This window comes from Poecilia reticulata, linkage group LG1, assembly GCF_000633615.1.
Source record: "Poecilia reticulata strain Guanapo linkage group LG1, Guppy_female_1.0+MT, whole genome shotgun sequence".
NCBI classification, from domain to species: domain Eukaryota; kingdom Metazoa; phylum Chordata; class Actinopteri; order Cyprinodontiformes; family Poeciliidae; genus Poecilia; species Poecilia reticulata.
The window spans coordinates 6,679,865-6,700,359 of record NC_024331.1 but is presented as its reverse complement, the minus strand read 5'-3'; the positions used below and the strand labels follow the sequence as shown (position 1 = coordinate 6,700,359).

General features: G+C 36.6%; 1 protein-coding gene and 1 pseudogene across 1 annotated transcript; both read right to left on the bottom strand.

Moving 5' to 3' along the window:
* Nucleotides 1–2,515: 2,515 nt before the first annotated feature.
* On the bottom strand, nucleotides 2,516–13,800 carry LOC103472489 (CD209 antigen-like). Its single transcript, XM_008422211.2, has 21 exons — nucleotides 13,720–13,800; nucleotides 10,657–10,933; nucleotides 10,358–10,441; nucleotides 9,789–9,851; nucleotides 8,918–8,986; nucleotides 8,352–8,408; nucleotides 8,195–8,257; nucleotides 7,943–8,011; nucleotides 7,681–7,737; nucleotides 7,223–7,285; nucleotides 7,019–7,087; nucleotides 6,795–6,851; nucleotides 6,311–6,373; nucleotides 6,086–6,154; nucleotides 5,885–5,941; nucleotides 5,616–5,684; nucleotides 4,918–4,974; nucleotides 4,770–4,838; nucleotides 3,422–3,555; nucleotides 3,001–3,101; nucleotides 2,516–2,901 (listed from the first exon to the last, which is right to left on the bottom strand). The coding sequence occupies exons 2-21, from the start codon at nucleotides 10,775–10,777 to the stop codon at nucleotides 2,763–2,765; spliced, it is 1,530 nt and encodes a 509-aa protein (XP_008420433.1). The 5' UTR covers nucleotides 10,778–10,933; nucleotides 13,720–13,800; the 3' UTR covers nucleotides 2,516–2,762.
* LOC103462474 (uncharacterized) overlaps nucleotides 13,444–20,495 on the bottom strand; it is a 21,683-nt pseudogene continuing 14,631 nt past the window's right edge.

Sequence of the window (20,495 nt, the reverse complement as noted above, 5' to 3'; positions counted from 1 at the left end):
AGCATCATTCCAGCTGTGTTCAGAGTCAAAGTTCTGTATCTCCACACAGTCCTCATTTCTGCCTTGAAAATGTTTAGGTTCTCCAAAGCACCAGTAGCTGAAATAAAAAAGAGATTAACAAGTTTTAGGCAAAGAACATCAACCTCTGGTTAATATATGTAGCATGTAACTAATTCCTTTTATGGTTGAATTAGAATGAACATCAATGTGAGAACCTTCTTGTTAGCACAGTCCCATCCACCCATTTAAAGGACCCCTCTCGTATTCTGTCAGTAAGACCAATCCAGGCCCTCTTTTGAAACTTCCTTGTGAATTCCTGGATCACACAAACAGGCAAATAAATAATTAAACATCGCACAGCTGAAGCAACATCCAGAACATCAGTGTTGTTTTGCTTGACTTTCTAATCCAACAGAATGTTCCGCAAGTTTGCAGGTTAACTTTGTTTCTTTAAATATACTGAGTTATGTCTTGGAGCAAAAACTGAACATAACTGCTTTTAGAAACCCTCGTTTAAATAAATCCAATAATTATTTCTGCAGCAAAAAAAGCATGCTTATCAAAAATTCTAATAAATTTGTCTGTGATTGTTTAGTGCTACAAAACATACTGGCAATACATCTTGTAGAGTTGGATCTCTTTGTAAATGCAGACACAATGCAGTAACATGTAAGACAGAGGCTCTTAAACATCTTGTTGGGGATTCAGCCATGTTGAATGAAAATCTCTTAAGGAATCTGTTTGACAGAAATGAATTTTTCTTCAGCTTTAAGGTTGTTCACTATGTTTGACCAAACAATAATTATGTACTGCAACTCTCTGCTTGTTGGAATCCATAAAAAACATTTTCAGAAGCTTCAATACATTCAAAACAGCGCAGCCAGGATTCTATTGAGAGCCCATAAATCTGACCATATTACACCTATTCTCCATGACCTTCATTGGCTTCCTGTCACCTACAGAATTCAGTACAAAATCGCTCTCATCACCCATCAGTGTTTAAACGGAACCTCACCGGATTATCTGAAGGACCTTCTCATTCCACATTCATCCACCAGATCTCTACGATCACAAGACTGCAACTTCCTCCACCTTCCTCGATCCAGATTAAAGACCATGGGTGGTCGGGGATTCTCTGTGGCTGCCCCCCGTCTCTGGAACTCTCTCCCGGACTATTTGAGAGCTCCGCAACCACTGGTTGACTTTAAAAGATGCTTAAAGACTTTTCTATTTAAGCAAGCCTATTCTGCCTCCACATGATTTTCATGATGCTGATTTTATCTATGATTGTAGTTGCACAGTGTAGCACTTTGAGATTTTTGCTAATGAAAAGTGCGGTACAAATTAAATTGATAATTATTATTATGTAGAGATACACATGGTTAGACGTGACATAGATTCTCCACAGGCTTCACTATGACCCATCCTAGCTAACATAGCTAACAGTCTTAGCTATGTTGATGACACACATACTCCCACAATTTCACCACAGGATTATGGAGAAGTTTTACTGCCATAAAACAAGAGCATAGATTTTCGGCTTTAAAGCAGAATTTCATCTCTTTGCTCTCTAAACGTGTAACATTTTCAATTTGTGAGCAGGAATTCAGTACATTTCTCCCACATACGATCCTCCTTTTGATCACAGTAAAGTCATCTGAGACCTGATGGCTACTGGACGAAATCAATCACCACACTTACCAGAGTTTGTCTTCCTCAGTCTGTCCCTCTTATTAGTAAGAGAAATTTGTTGTAAAGCTGAAGGAAATTACCTTTATTTGCAATGGAATTGAGTTCCATGAAGAGGCAAATAATCTCTTTACAGGTATTAAAATTAATTGTTTTACAAGTCTTGAGAGAAAATTAAAAGGTTTATTTTTGAAGCCTAGCAAGAATAAAAATTGAACTAAGAACTATATCCCACATTTAACTGACTAATTGTTACAAAATTAGACTTGCTTTCTAACTTGCAGCAAGTTAGAAAGCAAGTCTTTCTAACTTGTTGCAACTGTAGCCTCAATAAAATGACGGTCATACAACGTTTCTTCCCACACTTACTGTAGGCTGTCAGATTTCCGGATGTTGCCTCAACAACTGAAATTACAGTAAAAGCATATAATAAATTGAATTTTTCTGTGAAAGGCCAGAGCTCTTCTCTACATGACCCAACCCAAAACAAAATATTGATGGATCGTACTGCACGCTCTAAATTTAACCTCAATGTGACAGCAATGAAAGGTCACATGATCAGAATAAGGCTTTATTCTGAATTAAAATATGCTGATGTTCATTGATCCTATCTTGGAACCAACATTTTAAAAATAATTCAAGCAGTAAAATTAACAATACAAACCATGTTGTCAGTTTTGGGGTTTACAAAAATCATGTTAGAATTTATCGTTAGAATAAATTGATTATCACAATGAACTTTTATTCTTGGAAATCAATGATTTTTACACATCTGTAGTTGCCTTTTCTCCCAACATTAATAATTAATGACAATTCACTGCAGGGAGTCTGGAAACAAAATTTTAATGCTTTTTACAAGAGAAATTAGAATCATTTAAAATCACACTCAGCTGGTCAAACTTTGATCAAACACCAAAAATTTGAAATCGCTCATAAAATTTGGATCAGCACATCTCCAGAACATCTCCTCCAAACAAAGCAGACAAATGTGCAAATATTATCAACCTCTGTGAGTTTTAATAAGTGTGTTTTTTATGTTTTTATTATTTTTTATGTGATATGAATCCCAGATTCTAGACTAGCTTTAATTCACAGATCCAGTTGAGGGAATGGGTGCACTGTTCATCGTTCCAGCTGTTCTCCGAAGCGTAAGACTTTATGTTCCCACAGTTCTCCTCTGTTTTCCCATTTGGCTCACCAGCTGTCCAGTAGCTAAAAAAGAAGAAGAAGAAAAAAAAACTTCACTCAATAATACAGACCTTAGCAGAACTGTGAAAAACGATTGTTTATGTAGTAATGAAACAAATTTACCCTGTGTTAACTCGACTCCCGTCTACCCATTTCCATATTCCGTCTGTTTCTTCATCAGTCAGTCCAATCCACATGTACTTCTGAAACTTGTTTGCAAAAACCTTGGGAACAAACATTAACTACATTAAAACAGCAAGCGGCTTTGCTTGGTAAAGTGAAGAACAAAATTATTCACACTCCTGGCAGATTCTCGTATTTCAATTCTTAGTGATCAATCAGTGGTGAAAAGAGCAAAGTTTTTAGGAGAGTTTGATTTCCGTCACCGTAATCTCTTGCTCCGTCTACAGTTTCTCCACTGTTGTGAAGTTAATTAACATTAATTGGAGTCAGAAAAAAACATGTGGATCAGGCTGAAATATTACATTCAACCTAAATCTGCCAGGTGTATGGATGAGGGTCATAAAAAGAAGTAAACACACACCTGTTTGCTTCTGCTGTTGATGACCATCAAGTCTCCACCTTTTGACCGACAGAACCTCCTGCTCTCTTGCCAGGTCTCTCTGCCAGCAGAAACGTAGTATGCACTGCCTTCAAAAAGCACCCATCCTGGGTTATCTTGAAGGATAAAGAGACAATCGTAAATTCCCGATAGTTAAGGGCTCAAAGGACAAAAGAGAAAACCAAAATGTTTAAGTAAACTAAAGATTGGCAGAAGTATGAATATGAAGCAGACCAGACAAAAAACATCTACGTTCATATTAAAGCATGGACATCAGGGGCTCATTTACATAGAATAGCACGTACTTTAGTTCCCCCAAATTGTACCTCACAATAAAAAAACAAAAAACAAAACAAGTAGATATGATTTACAGCAATTACATGATGACTATGATAAAAAGTGTGAAAAAGTTAACAGAAACACCGCTGAAAATGTGTTATTTGCACATGAGTAATTGTATATTTTATTAGATAGTAAGACATGGTGACTGCATGAAGATAATCATGTGTTCCTGCCATGAATGTAGGCAATGTTAACACCAAACACTGGCAGTGGGAATGTGCAGACCACTGAGAATATCAGCTTTGCAAAGCATTTGTGGTGGTGTGAGCTCTGAGTTTCACACGATTTTCATACACAATGATTAATTAATTACAAATTAAATGTCTCAATTCTTCGTAATCCAAAAGATTAAATATGTCAAAGTATAATGTGTTTTCACACCTTATCAGTCTGGTAGATTCGGTTGGATTGGGGATCAAAATTGTAACATTTCTCACATTTTCAGCAGCTGCGGTTCTCTTTCACTCTGCACTGTGTCAAACTAAGCAAAGCAATTGAAAAACCTGTTCCCCTCCTCGCCTGTGGTGGCGCTGCACCAAGAGCCACTGAAGGAAACAACACAAAATATCTCAGAAGAAGACGTGACCCCAGCTTCTTTCTTCAAGAAATGTAAACTAAAATGGAGTAGCGTCAGGAAGACCACAAGCCATTTCTCCCGCTAGCGCTAGACATGCGCTTCTCTTTTGGTCGCATTTACCCAGAATGCCCTGTGCAATAGTTCGCTTCCTGCTTGGCATCAACATATCCAAACCGCGCCACAGTTCACTTCACCCGAAACGAGACCTAGGTCTGAAGGCTGATCAGAGTTCGCTTTTTTGGTTCTGAAAAAGCTAAAAATTGACGACTTGACGAAGAAGCTATATGTAAAGTTTCAGTGCAAGTATGCAAGCAGATTATTGTTGAAACAGGATCTGTAACTCGTTATATTTGTGTTTCTTAATTCCTGTGCAAATTGTACATGCTGTGATGAAATCAGCTTTATACCCACTTATAGTGTTGATCTTTGCCTTCAGCTCATCTCTTTCCTGACTGATTGTTCTGGACATGGCCTCAATAACTGAAACACAATGTATTCATTACATTATAATATATATATATTAATCACCGAAAATAAAGAGATTAGTTCTGATACTTACAGGACTTTGTTTGCCTCAAAGTGTCTCTTTCTACAGTCAGGGATTTGTGTTTGGAGGCTGTAGTTTTCAAGAAAAGGTTATCAGGTGTTAATGTGAGTTATTGCCATTGTTTTGATGGACATTTCAAATGCAGATACACTTTATAAGACCTTTGACTTTATATGTCACCCATGGTGACAATCTGGTGCATTTTCAGTTTTTTTTTTTCTTGATGTCTGAACTTTTCGTTTCTCTGGCTGAGTTGAATAAACACATTTGCAAAACAAGAGCTGGGTGGACCATATTGAGTTTATCATGTTTTAGTCACACAGGGTAAAAAACCCGAAAGATACAGGAGACTCACTTTTGGATAGCTCTCCAAAAGTTAGAAGGACAGAAACTGAATCACTTATTGTTGATTCAAGACATTTTTCCAGGCCATAAATACAAAAATCTGCCAGTGGAATTAGTGTTTTTGCTTATCATTATTAAGGAGATATTCATTTAAAACCATCTCCAATATCTTGGTGAAAAGTTGTTTGTAAGCTAGTCTTACTTCAAGTGTATTGAGATATTTGCATTAGAAACTACATGAAAATATTGAAAAGATTTTGTGGTTTGTACCAGTGATGAATATAAATGAACGACACGCTTTACGTTACTGGCTTTCTGGCCATCAAAAGGACTTCTGATAGTTGGAACTTTATTTTTATACCAACCCAAATCATTCAACGTTCTGTTGAGTTCATCCTTGTCTTCTCTCAACGTGTTACTATTGGCTTCAATATCTGAAACACAGTTATGGTCGTCTTTACAAAAGCAGGCAGGTGTCACTCGAACAACATCATTTAAGTTATAAGGAAATTCTGCTACAAGAAGAAATTCCCTCAGGAACAAAAGAAAGAGCATGCATATATTTTCTTGATGGAGAGGGAAAGAAGTAATATAATTACACATAAAAAACTTATATTTTAATGATTACACTTACCAGAGTTAATCTTCATTAGATCATCTCTCTCCTTAGTCATGGAGGCAAGCTGTGCAGCTGTAATTTCAAGAGGAAAGATAATCAAAAAAATAATTAACATTTCTGAAATGACGTTAGATCAGTTTGTTTTGTGATTTTACAGTTAATTGTTTTATTTCTTGACTGAAAATAGACACTAATTAAAAATCCTCCAATACTTACTGAACACATTCAGCTCCCTCATCAGGTCGTCTCTCTCTCCAGTCACGTTTTTGTGATCGGACTGAACATCTGACAGAGAATACAGAGAACTGGAGTTTGATACGTGGAAGAAATTATTCATCGCACAAAATAATGCTTTATTACATTAAGTTGTTTTTTGACTGGTAATAAAGACGTGTATTTTCCTCTCTGAATCATAGTGAATGTGATGAATATCATACTTACTTTGGATGATTTGGATCAGTTTCTGACTCTCTTCAGTCAGATTTTTCAGACTGGCCTCAAAGCCTGCAGAGACGCATCCACAATATCAGAAACAATTCCCTACGCCACACTGCCTTTAAGCATTAACATAGTTTAATAAACATAAAAACATGAAATCATCTCTTGTGAATGTATTTTTTTTAATCTTGAACTCTGAATTTGAAAAAATAAATAAATAAATGCAGAAAAGTTAGAAGTAAAGAGATTCTCACCTGATGTCATATAGTTTGTCATAAATTGAGGATTAATGAATTAATGTTTTAGCTCAAAGAGTGAAACATTGTCCTCTTAACGCTGCATATAAAAGCCTCAAATGGACTGATAATTCATATTTCTTACTGTTCCTATCAGACTTTTTACACGTCATTGTGTCTTTGCTGAATAAATATTTCGTGATACGATAAATGACTCTTAATTACAGTCAACAATGTGTCGAGAAACTTACCAGAGTTTAACTTTGTCAACACGTTTCTCTCATTAGTCAGGGTACTAAGATGTGAAGCTGTTATTTGATAGAAACAATTACATCACATTGCTGCCATTGTGTGGCACACAAACACACACAAAATGTGTACAAAGACGTCACATCAGTTGAGTTTCTCAATTTATAAGCAAGACTGATGGTATTAAAGTACCATGTTGCCACTTGTTTGATTGCTTATTACCTACCAAGGTTGTTGAGATCTTTCCTCAGCTTGTCTCTCTCTCCAGTCAAATTTTTATTGATGGCATCAGTGACTGAAAATAAAACCGTTGTAATTATTTTGAACATTTGGTATTAATAAACTGGACACACGATTGCTAATGTGACTCCCAGTAAATGTTTTTATTTTCAGTTTTTATTATTTGTGATTAAAAAAAAGAACAACTTACCATTGATGGTTCTGATCAGCGTTTCTCCCATGTCGGTCAGGTTTTTCAGAGTTGCCTCGATACCTGCATTGAAGTTTAACAAGTTTACCGACTTTAGCCTCATTTTATCATGTCACACTATGAAACTTACAGAAACATTTAACGATAAACTAGAGTTTGAGGTTAACTGTTTTGAAACAAACTGGTTTTAATAAATAAAACGCAGTAGGGATGGATGAAAACTGATTATTTTGGGAATTGCTTTGTTGATCCCTTTCTGCTACAAAGTTAAAGTGTAGCACTCAACATGTTTCATTTTTAAAAAATATTACTGTTTTCCAAATGAAATGAGGTCTAATGAATTTACCCAATCCGGCCGCATTCAAACTGCCATGAAGGGACTAGAGACTGTAAAGCAGCCTGGACCCCATGTGTCTTAATCCACACACAATCAATGCGTATTTCATCAGCACACTTACCGAGATTAATCTCCTTCAACTCGTCTCTCTCCTCAGTCAGGAAGCTGAACTCTAAAGCTGTGAGAGGAAAAGTTAGTCACTCCACTGCCAGAGATTGCAGCACATCGACAAATCATTGCAAAAACATTTCACAATCCTACACATTCAGATAAAACATTATTTCTTGAGCTGTACAGTGTGTTTACTCTTTTTAAAATTGTAACCTGCAATGTATGTGCTAACATAGAGGCCCCAGGATGTTTTCTGTGTTTTAATTACTTACTGAGGTTTTTAAGTTCTTTCCTCAGCTCATCCCTCTGTTCACTCACATGTTTGTTATTGGCCTCATTCTCTGGAAAAATAAACACTCCTCATTTTCCATGATCACAGTAATAACAATAGTGACAATTGCTATTTTATTTTGCATTCAGAAACCAGTCTCTTGATTTTATCCCATAATAATGATCAACGTTTTCTGAAATGTTTCCTCTTTGTGTAAGTTCAATATGTATTTGAGCAGCACTGACAAACTTACCGCTGATGGTTCTGAGCAGCTTTTCCTTCTCTGCAGTCAGATTTTTCAGATTGGACTGGAAACCTAAAGGACAATTTTCAACAATGTACTGGAGTTCTATATTAAATATAATATAATTGTTTGCTATCACACAGTTTTGTCCAGTAATCATACTTACCAAGGTTGGTCCTCTTTAGTCCATCTATCTCCTTAGTCAGAGAATTACGTTGTGAATCTATAAAAGCAAAGACACGTCTTTGGTAAATTGTTTTATTTTTCTCTAACTGTTGTGAATAACATCTAATATTTAATGTAGAACACTATGAATCACATAATGAGATCTTTACTTTTTCACGTTTAAGAAAGTCTACAACTTCAGATCTGGAACTTTCACAAGCTTTACTCCAAGACTATTACAAAAAGTCAACATTTTCTTTTGATATTTTATGTTTCCTACATCAAGATTTGTTATTTTTACGCAGCCAGAACGAGTTAATTAAGTGAGTTAACTTCTTCAGTGTTTGTGTTAGCTCTAGATACGAGACATTTTTGTATTTTCACGTCAATTGGATTTCTGTAATTGACCCCTTTGCTAGGACAACTTTAGCTGTATAATTAAATATGGCCGTGTTTTCTCTTTATGTGTATGTCTAAATACACTGTAATAATGTAATTTATTATTAATGTTAAATGTAGTTGGGACATTATGCTTTGTGGTTGGTGTAGTTTCATAATCATGCTTACCAACATTAGTTAGGTTCCTCTTCAGCTGCTCTTTGTCTGCTGTCAGGTTTTTATTACTGGCATTGAGGCCTAAGACAAAAAGAACAACGGCTCCAATTATACCAGTAACTATATAGTTTTTTGTTTTTCCATACCAACCAGACATTTTTTTTTCCTTTTGTAAAAAACATTTGTCAATATTCTCTATGTGATTGGCAAACTCAAACAAACTAAAACCTTTGGACAAAGATTTACTGTGCTACACCCAAAAACATAAATTCACTTTAAAGGCAGCAAACAGACAACACAGAGAAAACACAGAGAAAACTTCATATAAGGGTTGCACGATATTATTGGCATTGTATTAGTATCAGCCGATAATTAATATCGAACATCGGCCATTTAGTCCAAATAATTCAAAAATATAAAAGGGTGTTGTTTTGATGTGACAATGACATCTGCAGCACAACGTCATAAGAAACTGACATGCTTTTCACTTGTTGCTTGTGAGGAGGTTGAGTTTAGTTTTGTGAACATTTACAAATTTGCCCATTTTGAGTGTCGTCTTAGAGAAAGCAGATGAATAAGTGTCAAGAATAAATTTGACATCAAACATAATGCAAGTTGAAAGTGTTTCATCATTTTTCATCATTTCAGCCTCCTTTTCAGAATTTGGTAGCAGGCTAAATTGACAAAGATATTGCAGTATTTTAATTTCACAATAGAGAAAGATAGTTTCAGTATAGGAAAAAAAATATCGGTATTGGTTATCGGCCAAACGAGTTTTATCGGATATTGACCAAAAATCCGACATGGTGCGTCTCTACTTCATATTGCCTGGATCCCTGCATTCAGACGTTCACTGTCAGCATCATTCGTTCATCGTGCTCACCAGAGTTGAGTGTCTTCAGTTCATTTTTGTCCCTCTCCAGCAGACTCATATTTCTGGAAGCTGCTGCTCGGCAAAGAAGAGTAGTATTATGTTTTCCACACCACCAGAATGCATGCATTTGATATCATTTAATGTCTGAAAATGAATCTTCACAGAAAACTTTAGGAGATTTCAAAAACCACTAAACACTATGCAGAGTGAAAAACCTTTTACATGTTAAGACTATTGTGTAACTCTTGTTGTTGTAATAGTCTGTTTCGCAAATGTAAATGTCACAAGAGCCATTTCCATGTAGCAGAACTGAGTGAGACAAAGGTGCCACAGAGTTGAGGCTTCATGGGAAGAGCGTTTAATTTCTCCCTCAGGCTGAAACGCATCCTAGATGTTCTTCACGATTCAATAAATGTCCTTTAATGAATGAAATACAAACAAATGTTTTGTGTTGACGTCAACTGTGTTTTGCGTGAGGCAAAAACAAACAACAAAACACTTCTTCTGCAATTTACCAGCACACAACATCCTAAAACAGAATTTCAAAATCAGGATGTGAATCATCAAGGTTTACTTACAAAGAGAAAGAGAAATGATGAGACTTAGCTGCAGCAGACACAAAAGTCCAAAGGTGGCTGCAGCCAACTTGTACCGCTGAAGTTCTGTGAAAACACGTGTGGACGGTTTAAATCGCCAAGAGGTTAAACATCAGAGGTAAACATTGCAAATTCATCGACTGGGAAGGACTTCACCAACAAGTCTTCTTTTGTTTCACATTACTGTTCAATTTAAAGTAAGAGCAGCCGTAAATATGCCGTTATATGTTTTAAACCGACCTCGCAAATTATCATTGAAGAAACATTTTGTTCTCTCTTACCCGAAGGGGCTTTGCTGTGATTATCTGAGCAGCTCTCTGGTCCGTCGTTGCTGGAATAAAGAGTATCGCTGAATTTCTCGTATGCCACAGAACATCCATACTGCTCTCTGTGGAAAACCATGTCTGTTTTTTTTAAAAATAGCAACAATCTAAAAGTCTCTGCCAAAGATGCCCCTTCGGTCCTTAATGCGTCTACGACAAGCAGAGATGCTGAAGCAGTCTTTGTGTGAACATTTCTTCCTCATTCTTTGGAAGTGCCACTTTCCCAAGATCACAGCTTTGCAAAGAAAAAGAAAAAAATCAAGATCTTGCAAATTTTTGCTGGATTTGCAATATGTGTATGGTCTGTGTGTCAACTGAAAACCACACAGCTCAAGTATTCATAGTAGTGGTAGTAAGTCATTTTAAGCTAAGACAGACTGTATTGGTCTCTCAGACTGCAGCTTTTATTTAATTTAAAGACCCACAACCCAACTGAACAAAAACGGCTCCCACTGATGCCGTTTTTGTTCAGTCTCTTTATTTTATCGTTGAAAAGAATTGACTTCGTTTCATACCAATTCCTGAGTTTCACTAGATCAGCACATGGTATGTTTTTGACATTATTTAACCCATGTCATATTGTCCGACGGGCTGTACTTAGATAAAACGCAAGAACCACAAGACGCGACTAATGAAAAACTCAGACGAGATGGCTTTGCAAGACGCAGCAGAATCACTCACTCTTCCTCTTTTAACCGCAAACTGGTTGAATCATTCGAAACTGTTGAAATGCATTCATTGGAGTTGCACAGTTAATGTTAATTATGAGGTTTCGTTTTAATACATAAAACAAATACCAAAGATTTTACTCTAAATGGGGAAGCAGGTTGTTTGGTAAATATACCCGTCTGACGCTTGCAGCAGAGTAACCTTGTCTCCTTTACAGACTCAGAGCTGATGGTGACTAGCCTATCAGAATTGTTGATGTATGTAAAATGTGGAATCAATATGTATTGGACAAGCTTCAATTACTGCACAGTTGAATTGATGAGCTGCTCTAAATTTTGATAGTACTCTGACTTAAAACTACAGTGTGCAACATTTACAAAATGTATATTTTTTTGCATATTTGTTAAAACTGTCACCTTGTCCTGACAGTGTAACATTTGACAGGTAACCTGTGAAAAGGCTGAGTTCCTCCACCTCCTCCCTGAGCTACTATTGCCGTGTGCAGAAATGCACTGCTTCCAGTCAAAACCAACCAGTCAGAGCCAGGAGGAGGGTCTTAGCACTGTCAATCAAACTCAAACACTTGTTGCTAAATGTGCTAACGGCAGAGAAACAATTTGCTGTTCTTTATCCGCTGTCGGTAGCCATGCCATCTAGCCTTAGTGTTCATGGATGGCTAGCTGTTGGGAAGGAGATGTAGCGTAGCAGAGAGAAACGAGGATGTTGTGAGCAAGAGAGTGATTGACAGCGCTAAGTCCCTCCTCCTGGTTCTGATTGGTTGTTTATGACGGAGCAGTTTATTGTTCAGATGACAGCAGATTTATAGGAGGTGGTAAAGGAGCTTGATTTTTTTCCCCCTACGCATTATCTGTCTCATGTTACACTGCCACGGTATCAAGTTTTAACAAATATGTAAAAAAAGAAAAATTGTTTTTACATAAAACTTACCGACATGCTCTAAAGCCAATTTAGATCCTCATGCCATAATGTAATCACAATGGCAATTTTAATGACTGACTGCTCTATTGTTGTTTTGATGGATCATAAACTATAGAGGATTTTTTATCTTAAGTAGAAAAAACCCCCCAAAAACAAACACACACCAGTCTTCCATTTGATAAATACAGGTAAGATGGATTAAATATTATTATCCTGTAGGCCAGCTGTCCTTTAGGTTACTGCTTGGTTTGTAGTGGCTGACTTGTTATGGACTTCTAGAGGAGAGAGGCGTTTGAGGCTGGTGACTAAGGGTCATGCCAGTCAGAGCAGGTCCAGATGTCAACGAGACGCCCTGATCAGCCGTTCCTGTTGATTTGTTTGGAGAATCTGGTGTTTTCTTTGAGTCAGTCTTGTCTTCATCTGCCATCCTAACCACTCAAGTCTTCTGGTTCTGGTTCTGCTCTGCATCCCCAGAACCAGAACCAAACATGGAGAAGAAGCATTCAGCTTTTGTGCACCACATATCTGGAACAGACTTCCAGAAAACTGAAAAACAGCTGAAACACTGGGCTCCTTTAAATCAAGACTAAAACCCCACCTGTTTGATGAATAGTAAGTTAAACTTTGATCAACATATTTGATGTATTTGCCTGATCGTTTAAAGGGTGATATATGACAAAATGTAATGTTTACTGCTTGTTTCTTAATTGTTGCTGAAATGTGCTACACAAACAAACCTGACAAGCAAAACGATGTTCATAAGGTAGAATAAGATCAGTGGATACATTCATAAACACACAAATCTCTGGAAATTTTATGTAAATCCCATAAAATATTTTAAAACACTGTGCTTTATTTAGCTTTTAATTGTTTAACTCGAGGTCGTCCTGCACTGAAAAAATTTTTCTTTGAACCAACTTAAAAAAAATTACTCATTTGTTGCAGCTAATTACATTAGTTCTGCTCAAGCTATAATTCTGAAATCAGGATTATAGCTTGAGTTGGTTCAGAGAAACCTTCTATTTAGTGTTATGAGGGTAAAACTTAAAAACACTTTTCATTACACGTTTTTTTTCTCCTTTGAACTTTCAAAACGTTATTTTAAGCGTGAATTGGTGAATTTTTCAAACGATGGGATACAATTGCTATTGTAACTTTTATTGGTCGAGTTGAGAGCAAAAAAAAAGAAAAAAGGAGAATGAATGATTCTTCACAATTCTAACACTTTATATTCCTTGTTAAAACCTTTCTGACCAAATCTGTTTTTAGTATAAAACTGACATGAGCAGGAAGGAATAAATATCAGCACTTTGAAAATGAGGACATTGATTAAAAACACATAATGTAATAACAATTCATTTAGCAGAAGGAGGGAATCTAAAACATGCTGCAGCCACGTAACCGAAAACTAACCTTCTATCACAGCAAGTGTGACAGCAAGCACTACTATTAGAAAAGGTTCATTTCACAAATCCATTTAAGTGAGGCAGAACAGCTTTCATCATTCCAGCTTCTCTCTGCAGTGAAAGTCTTTATATCACCACAGTTTTCTACTGTCTTGCCATTCGGCTCACCGTCTATCCAGTAGCTAAAAAAAAAAATCAGAAAGGATCAAGATTAAAATTTTTGTGTGAATGTTGTGACAATTTTTTTTTCACATTGTGATTAAAAAAAAGCAGAGGTAAAAAAAAATTGTTTAAAGTGCAAACAAATTAACTTTGTGGTCAGTGGACTCCCATCCACCCATTTCCATTGGCCCTCCGTCTCTGAGTCAGTTAGGCCGATCCACATGTATGTCTGGAAACTGTTCGCAAAGTCCTAAGAAACAAAGATCGAAACTAACATGAGACAACAAGTCGAATCTGATGCTGAACATTTGCCCACACACCTGTTCGTCTTTGCTGTTGATAATCATCAGGTCCGCACCTACGGACTGACAGTAGGTTCTGCTTTCCTGCCAAGTCTTTTATGTAGAAGAAATGTAGTATGCACCACCTCCGAAAATCCTCCATCCTAGTTGAACTTTTTGGGGAAAAATTTGAAATTTAACTTGCTGTTAAAGATTTCAACTTGTGGCAAAAAAACACCAAATAGAAAAAAAAAAGTCAAACATTCGGTGAGATACCAGCTAATATTAGCTACAGTGCTTGGTGTAATACCGGGGTTCAGCCCTACTACGAAGGCTAACTGAGATTCTGTAAATCTAAAAAATAATTATGCTCTAACATTGGCTTAGATTATCTGACACAAGAGCCTACATTAGAAATGTGAGTGTTACGTATATTATAAAACTTATATTGCTTGTTATAACATTCATCGACAAAGTTTACACAGGTGGTAAAGACTATTATTTATGTGTAATTTTTTCACTCTGTCAAAGTAAGATACTTTCCAAATCCGTTTTTGTTTTGAAGGTTTCATAAAGACACGATGTGAGGAAGAAGAGGGAGATATCTTTAGAGAGAGACAGATTCACTGCAGCAGGGATGAATCTCACATCGGATTTTGGACTCAATCTGAGCTGCTGAATCTCTCTGAAGCTAGAAATCCTCGGCTGGAAAACAACCGACAGATAATTTATATTAGGCTGTACATGTTTATATGTACATGTATCTAATATATATTATTCAGTATTAATCATTATTAATTTATTTGTATTTGTATATTTATATAAATATGTATTGAAATTACTAAATAATTAATTAAATAAATTATGAACGGCTGTGTGGTTTGTAAAATGCTCATCATACATCAAAATCAGAATATTCTATTCCTATTCTATGGTTTTCCCCACTAAGCATATTTAAATATGTTGAATATCAATACAATTAAAAAATACGTTAAAAATACAATTGTTTATAAATGTAGCTTTGACAGATGTTTGAATATGGTTTCCAGTAACAAAAAAGCGTGTTATGATCGATTAAATGCGCTGATACGTAATTGTGCCTGCTAAACACATAACGCTGAGTGGAGTGGTGGGCCGCTCCAAGATGGCCGCCTTAAATCTCGTCAGCGAGAGAGGTGCATGAGGCGTCTATTCTTGTATTATGTCTATGGGTTACACCAAACGTGTCTCTGTCGGCTACTTCTACTGGCTTGAACAGGCATCCTGTTGCTTAACTTGAACACTTCTGCCACCTAGCGGCCAGAGGCTTGTTTATCAGTCAAGCATAGAGAATAACGTACTGGCCTGAAGGAAGGCAGCAAGAAACTGACCAATGGTTCGATGTGCAGTCAGGGAATAAAATCTCCACATCCTCCATACTTTGTATTTGTAATAATTTACATATATTATGATATTTGTTTGCAAAGTACTGCTCACCAATTTTCCCCTTCAACCTGTCTCTCTCTTCAGTCACTGAGCGAAGCTGGGAATCTATCAAAGAGAAGAGGTCTTTATTCAATGTTCAAATGTTGAGTTATTCCCGACATTTTGATTCTGCTGCGGTACAAGCTGATGACATCAGTGCAGATCTTTCTACTTAGCCTTGGAAAAACAAAAATACATTTTTGCTAATAGCAAAAAAATAAAGAGTAAATAAATACATAGACTATTTGATAATAATAAAATACCTTACAATACATGTAATTTATTTCTAACCCCAAAATGGAAAAATGAAAGTCTGTGAGGTCATTTCCTCCCCCCAGACAATCTGACTGATTTCAAAAAGAATAAATGTTAAAATCACAATATTTTGATGCCTACATGTTACAGATATGGCATGATTTTCTAACAAAGCTACGATAATTTTAGAATTACGTATACACATATTTTCTGCCATGCACTCCCACCTGTAATGTTGAGGCTCTTCCTCAGTTCATCTCTTTCCAGAGAGATTGCCCTTAATCTGGCCTCAGTATCTGAAAAAACGATGACAATTGTTCATTAGAAAAAATACATAGCTATATATTTTTCCTTCCTCTATCTCTACTTTTGTCTGGACTTCGAAAAGAGTTTAATCGTCATGCTTACCAGAGTTTATCCTCATCAAATTGTCTCTCTCTTCAGTCGAGGAATTCAGCTTCGAAACTGTGATTTTAAAGACAAAGTTAAGGTGGACAAATATTTTTTTTTGTCTTCGCCTTATAAAATCTATTTAGATAATTGAAGATGACACTTACCCTTCTTGGTTTATTATCATTGAAGTAACTTTACTCAGTTTTATTTTTATACCAACCTAAGTCATTCAGTGTCTTCTTGAGCTCACTTCTCTCTTCTGTAAAGTTTCTACTTCTTACTTCCATATCTGACACAGCATCTTGATAATCTTCACTAAAAATACATCACTCATCGGTTCTCAAGCAGAAACATGAGTTCAATGAAAACAGGACACAACAGCTCTGAATTATACGACACGACACAAAACAAAACAGATCCCATCTGGATCTCTGAGCCGAATTGTAACATTTGTATTGAAATGTAAAATGTCTGGGCATGTGATGTGTTAGTGTGAAAATCACAGCATGACTTGTCAAGGCTACTTACGGCAAGCAAGGTAAATGATAAGACCGAGCAGAAGAAGAGCTAGAAGTCCAAAGGCAACTGTGCCAATTTTGAACAGTTGAAGTCCTGTGTAAAAACTTATGGAATGAAATAAATCTCAAATATATATATAAAAAAAACTCTTATAAAATACATAAAGACAACAAAGCAAAAGATGTTCTTCTAAGGAAATACGAAAGATAAAATGTACAATCTACTCATAAATGAAAACCTGCTGATTATTTAAAATTGTAGCTACTGAGATACAAAATAGGCAAGTTTAAATTTTGCTACATTAATCATTTTCCAAGTCTTTTATTGCTTTATGTCGTTATTGCTTCACTGAAGTAGAAGAGAATAATCAGATGAGATATGGGTTAAGAACATATTTCAAACAAAATATCTGATACAAAGATTTTCAGCAGCTGATTTGACGTGACCCAGAGTTTGCATTACATCACCAAACCGTTTTAGTCTTTTTTTTTTTTTCATTGGAAAAACACATCAAATATGGTCTGCTTAACAAACACTGCCCCACTTTTATCTGAACCAACTAAAAGGTTCCTGAATAGTTCTCCACCTCTTCTGTCCAAAAAGACTCTCCATTTGGCTTCAGAAGAAGCTGGTTGACGTCAGCCAATACAWRAAAGAGGAGAAAGAATGACTTTCAGCTTCATGCACTGCTGCAAAGCAAGTRAAAATGTATTTATACAGCAGCTCAAGAATATAAAAACAGACAGAAAAGGCAGYAGTCTAGCTAAACCTTGTTATGGATGTATTTTTCAGATGTTCCTACAGACTTTTTGAGCATTTCTGAGCTGTAAATGTACCATGTTCCAAACTGGCATCAAAATGGTATGTGTTCACTAAACAACTGAAACAGGTTGAGCAAAAAGAGAGAAGAAAAAGGAAATGAAAAAAAAAAGCAGGTTTTTCTCTTACCGGATGCGGCAGAAGAGGCGTTGCTGTCTTCACCCGAGTGGCTCTTTGGAATATCGTTGCTGGAAACAGGATTGCTGATGTCATCATATATAGCAGACRTTTCATGTTGCTCTTCATACAAAGTCATCTTGCATTAACCGAACAGCCTCAGTTTATTTACTACAGGAATTACTTCTTCAAATGGTCAGTGTTTAAATGAAATGATGTTGAATGATTTCTCCTTTTATTGAAATCGTCTTCCTCATTCTCCAAATTATTGGCTATGCAAAAAGAAAAAAAAAAAAAGAAGAAGGGTATTTGAAGAATTCAGAGAATTTTTTGCCTTGTTTGAAAAGTTCATGTCAATGAGGCAACAGACGTCAAGGAGAATCGATAAGTTTACCGGAAGAAAGCAGACTTCTTGTTTCGATTTATTGGCAACCGAGCGAATTTTGGCTTCATTTACCGAAACTCTAATTTAATCATTCCTGCTTCTTTTTCAGTTCTGAACTTGAACCCAAGTTTTTAAATGTTGTTGGTGGAAAACATTTTAAAATAATGTTGCTTTGACACTTTGCAATAAAATAATTTGAAGTTTTGTAGTTGCATCATGGAAAAAATATGAACAAAATCTTTTTTGCTTCTTTTTTTGGTTTCTTCAAACGCAGAGCCCTTCGTACCTTTTTCCAAAATGAAAGCTTCTATTTTTTCTTCTTTCCATCCTGCGTGGATTCAGCGTCTGGATTGTCCAACCTCTTTGGGATGGTTTCTCCTTCAAGCTCCATCTCTTCCGTGGATTCCAAATCCGTGGAACAACCCGACGAGGTTTCTTCTGAGCGATCCCGCTCAGAAGAAACCTCTTGGCGTAACACTTGAMCTTGGTCAAGCTGGCTCTCTGGATCTTCCTTCGTCTCTTGCAACACTGAGATCTCCTGCGACGTTTTTTGCTTCTCAGCTCTCAGAGTGTTGGCAAGCTGCAGATCCTCATTTGCTCTTTCCAAAGGAACATTTTTCTCACAACTCATCCGCTGCTGGTATTTTTCTGCTCGTTCAGTGCAGCAACATCGGTTTCATACCTGCAGCTTAACTCTTTATATCAACCTTTAATCCTCTCCACCTCGACCTGTGGACCCTTTTCCTTCTCTTGCAGGAGTTTAATTTCTTTACTCATCTTTTCCTGAATCGCAGCATTCATAGCTCTCGAGGCGTTAAGAAGYGCCATGTCCTCCTTTGACTTCTCCAGACGAGCTTTTTTCTGCTGAGTGATCTGCAGCTGAAGATGTTCCACCTTTTGCTGCAGAGATTGGCTACATTTTAAATGTTTTGCCAWCCCATTGACTTTCTCCTGCAGCGTCTGGAACTCTTTTGACATTTCTTCAATGAGATGATCCTTCTCAGCTCTCAGYTTATCAGTTTGCTGGAGGTCCTGMTGCTTTGCTCTTTCCGAWTAGGCTTTTCTCTCCCAGGCCAAGACTTTCTGATATGTTCCCACCTCTTGTTTCAGTCCAGAAACATMTTTTTYATACTTGCAGTTCAGTTGTTTGTATGAAAGTTTGATCTGGACCAGAAGTAGTCTGTCAAACTGCTTTTTCATGGCTGGACTCTGGCTGAAAGCCCCATGATCAGACTTCTGTCGAAGCACTCGGTTCTTTTTTGCAGTTTATGGCTCCGCACGGCSTCTGCCGATCTCTCACTGCTTTGCAGGAGTGCGATTGTAACTTACCAGTCTTATGGACGCACACTCTCATAAAACCACAAAACTACCTACGAACACAACTTCTGCTGATCTGCACTGCTTCTTCAACAGCATTTTGAACAAAGTATTACTCGCAAAACGGTMGCGCCACCTAGTGGCGAAGCTAAGAATTACAATACAATCTTCAGAATTTTTTTTTCTTTATATTCAAAATAGTTCATGATTCACTTGTTTTTATCTCATATACAATCATCTCTTGTGAACYTTTTTCAATATCTATACAATGGAACGGTCATTTTGCTTGTTTAGTCAAACATTTATTTTATTGTTCTTGTATCAGCAAACATAGTACGTTGTGGAAAAAAAGAAAATTTGTAAAAAGAAAAAAAAAAAAAAGATGAACTCTGGAAAGTTTGTTTCTTGTATCAAACATTTATTGCTTTTATAGTTCTTTGTTACTTTATATACACATATTGATGAGGGAACTGGTAACATTTTGCTAAGTTAATGCCATAAGTAAAGCATTCAGGTTTGGTAGCTGGCACTGTTAAACTACATCGTCACATTTCTATTCACAGCATACACATTCTTCCTGTACGTTTGTTTGCTTTCACAAAATACTTCGGCTTCCTGCTGCAGCCTAAAACAGCGCAAAATTAGTTGACCAGTAACCTCACACTGTCTTGTGTTTGCCTTATTACTATTCTTGCTGGTTTCTCTGTAGGCCAGTGCATTTCCACACCAAGTAGTCTCCTTATGCTAAGCAGCAAGCAGGGGGCGCTAAATCCTCATTAACRTCCTGCAGTTTTTCATCTGGTGCTTACGCTCCTCTTCCTCTATTGTCACCCTGGGCAACTGCCAACTTGGGAGGCGAGAGATGGCACAAGGGARCAAAGAGGAGTAAAAATTATAGGTCAACAGAAAACAGAAGTGAAATACAGATCAAARAATAAATAATAGACATAATCTAACTAAAATAACTAGACTGAACTAAAGCAAAACCGAAACAAGGTTGATTTGATCAAAAATAACGACTGTCTAAGACAAACACAGAACAAATAATCAAAACTATGAAACAAAACAACT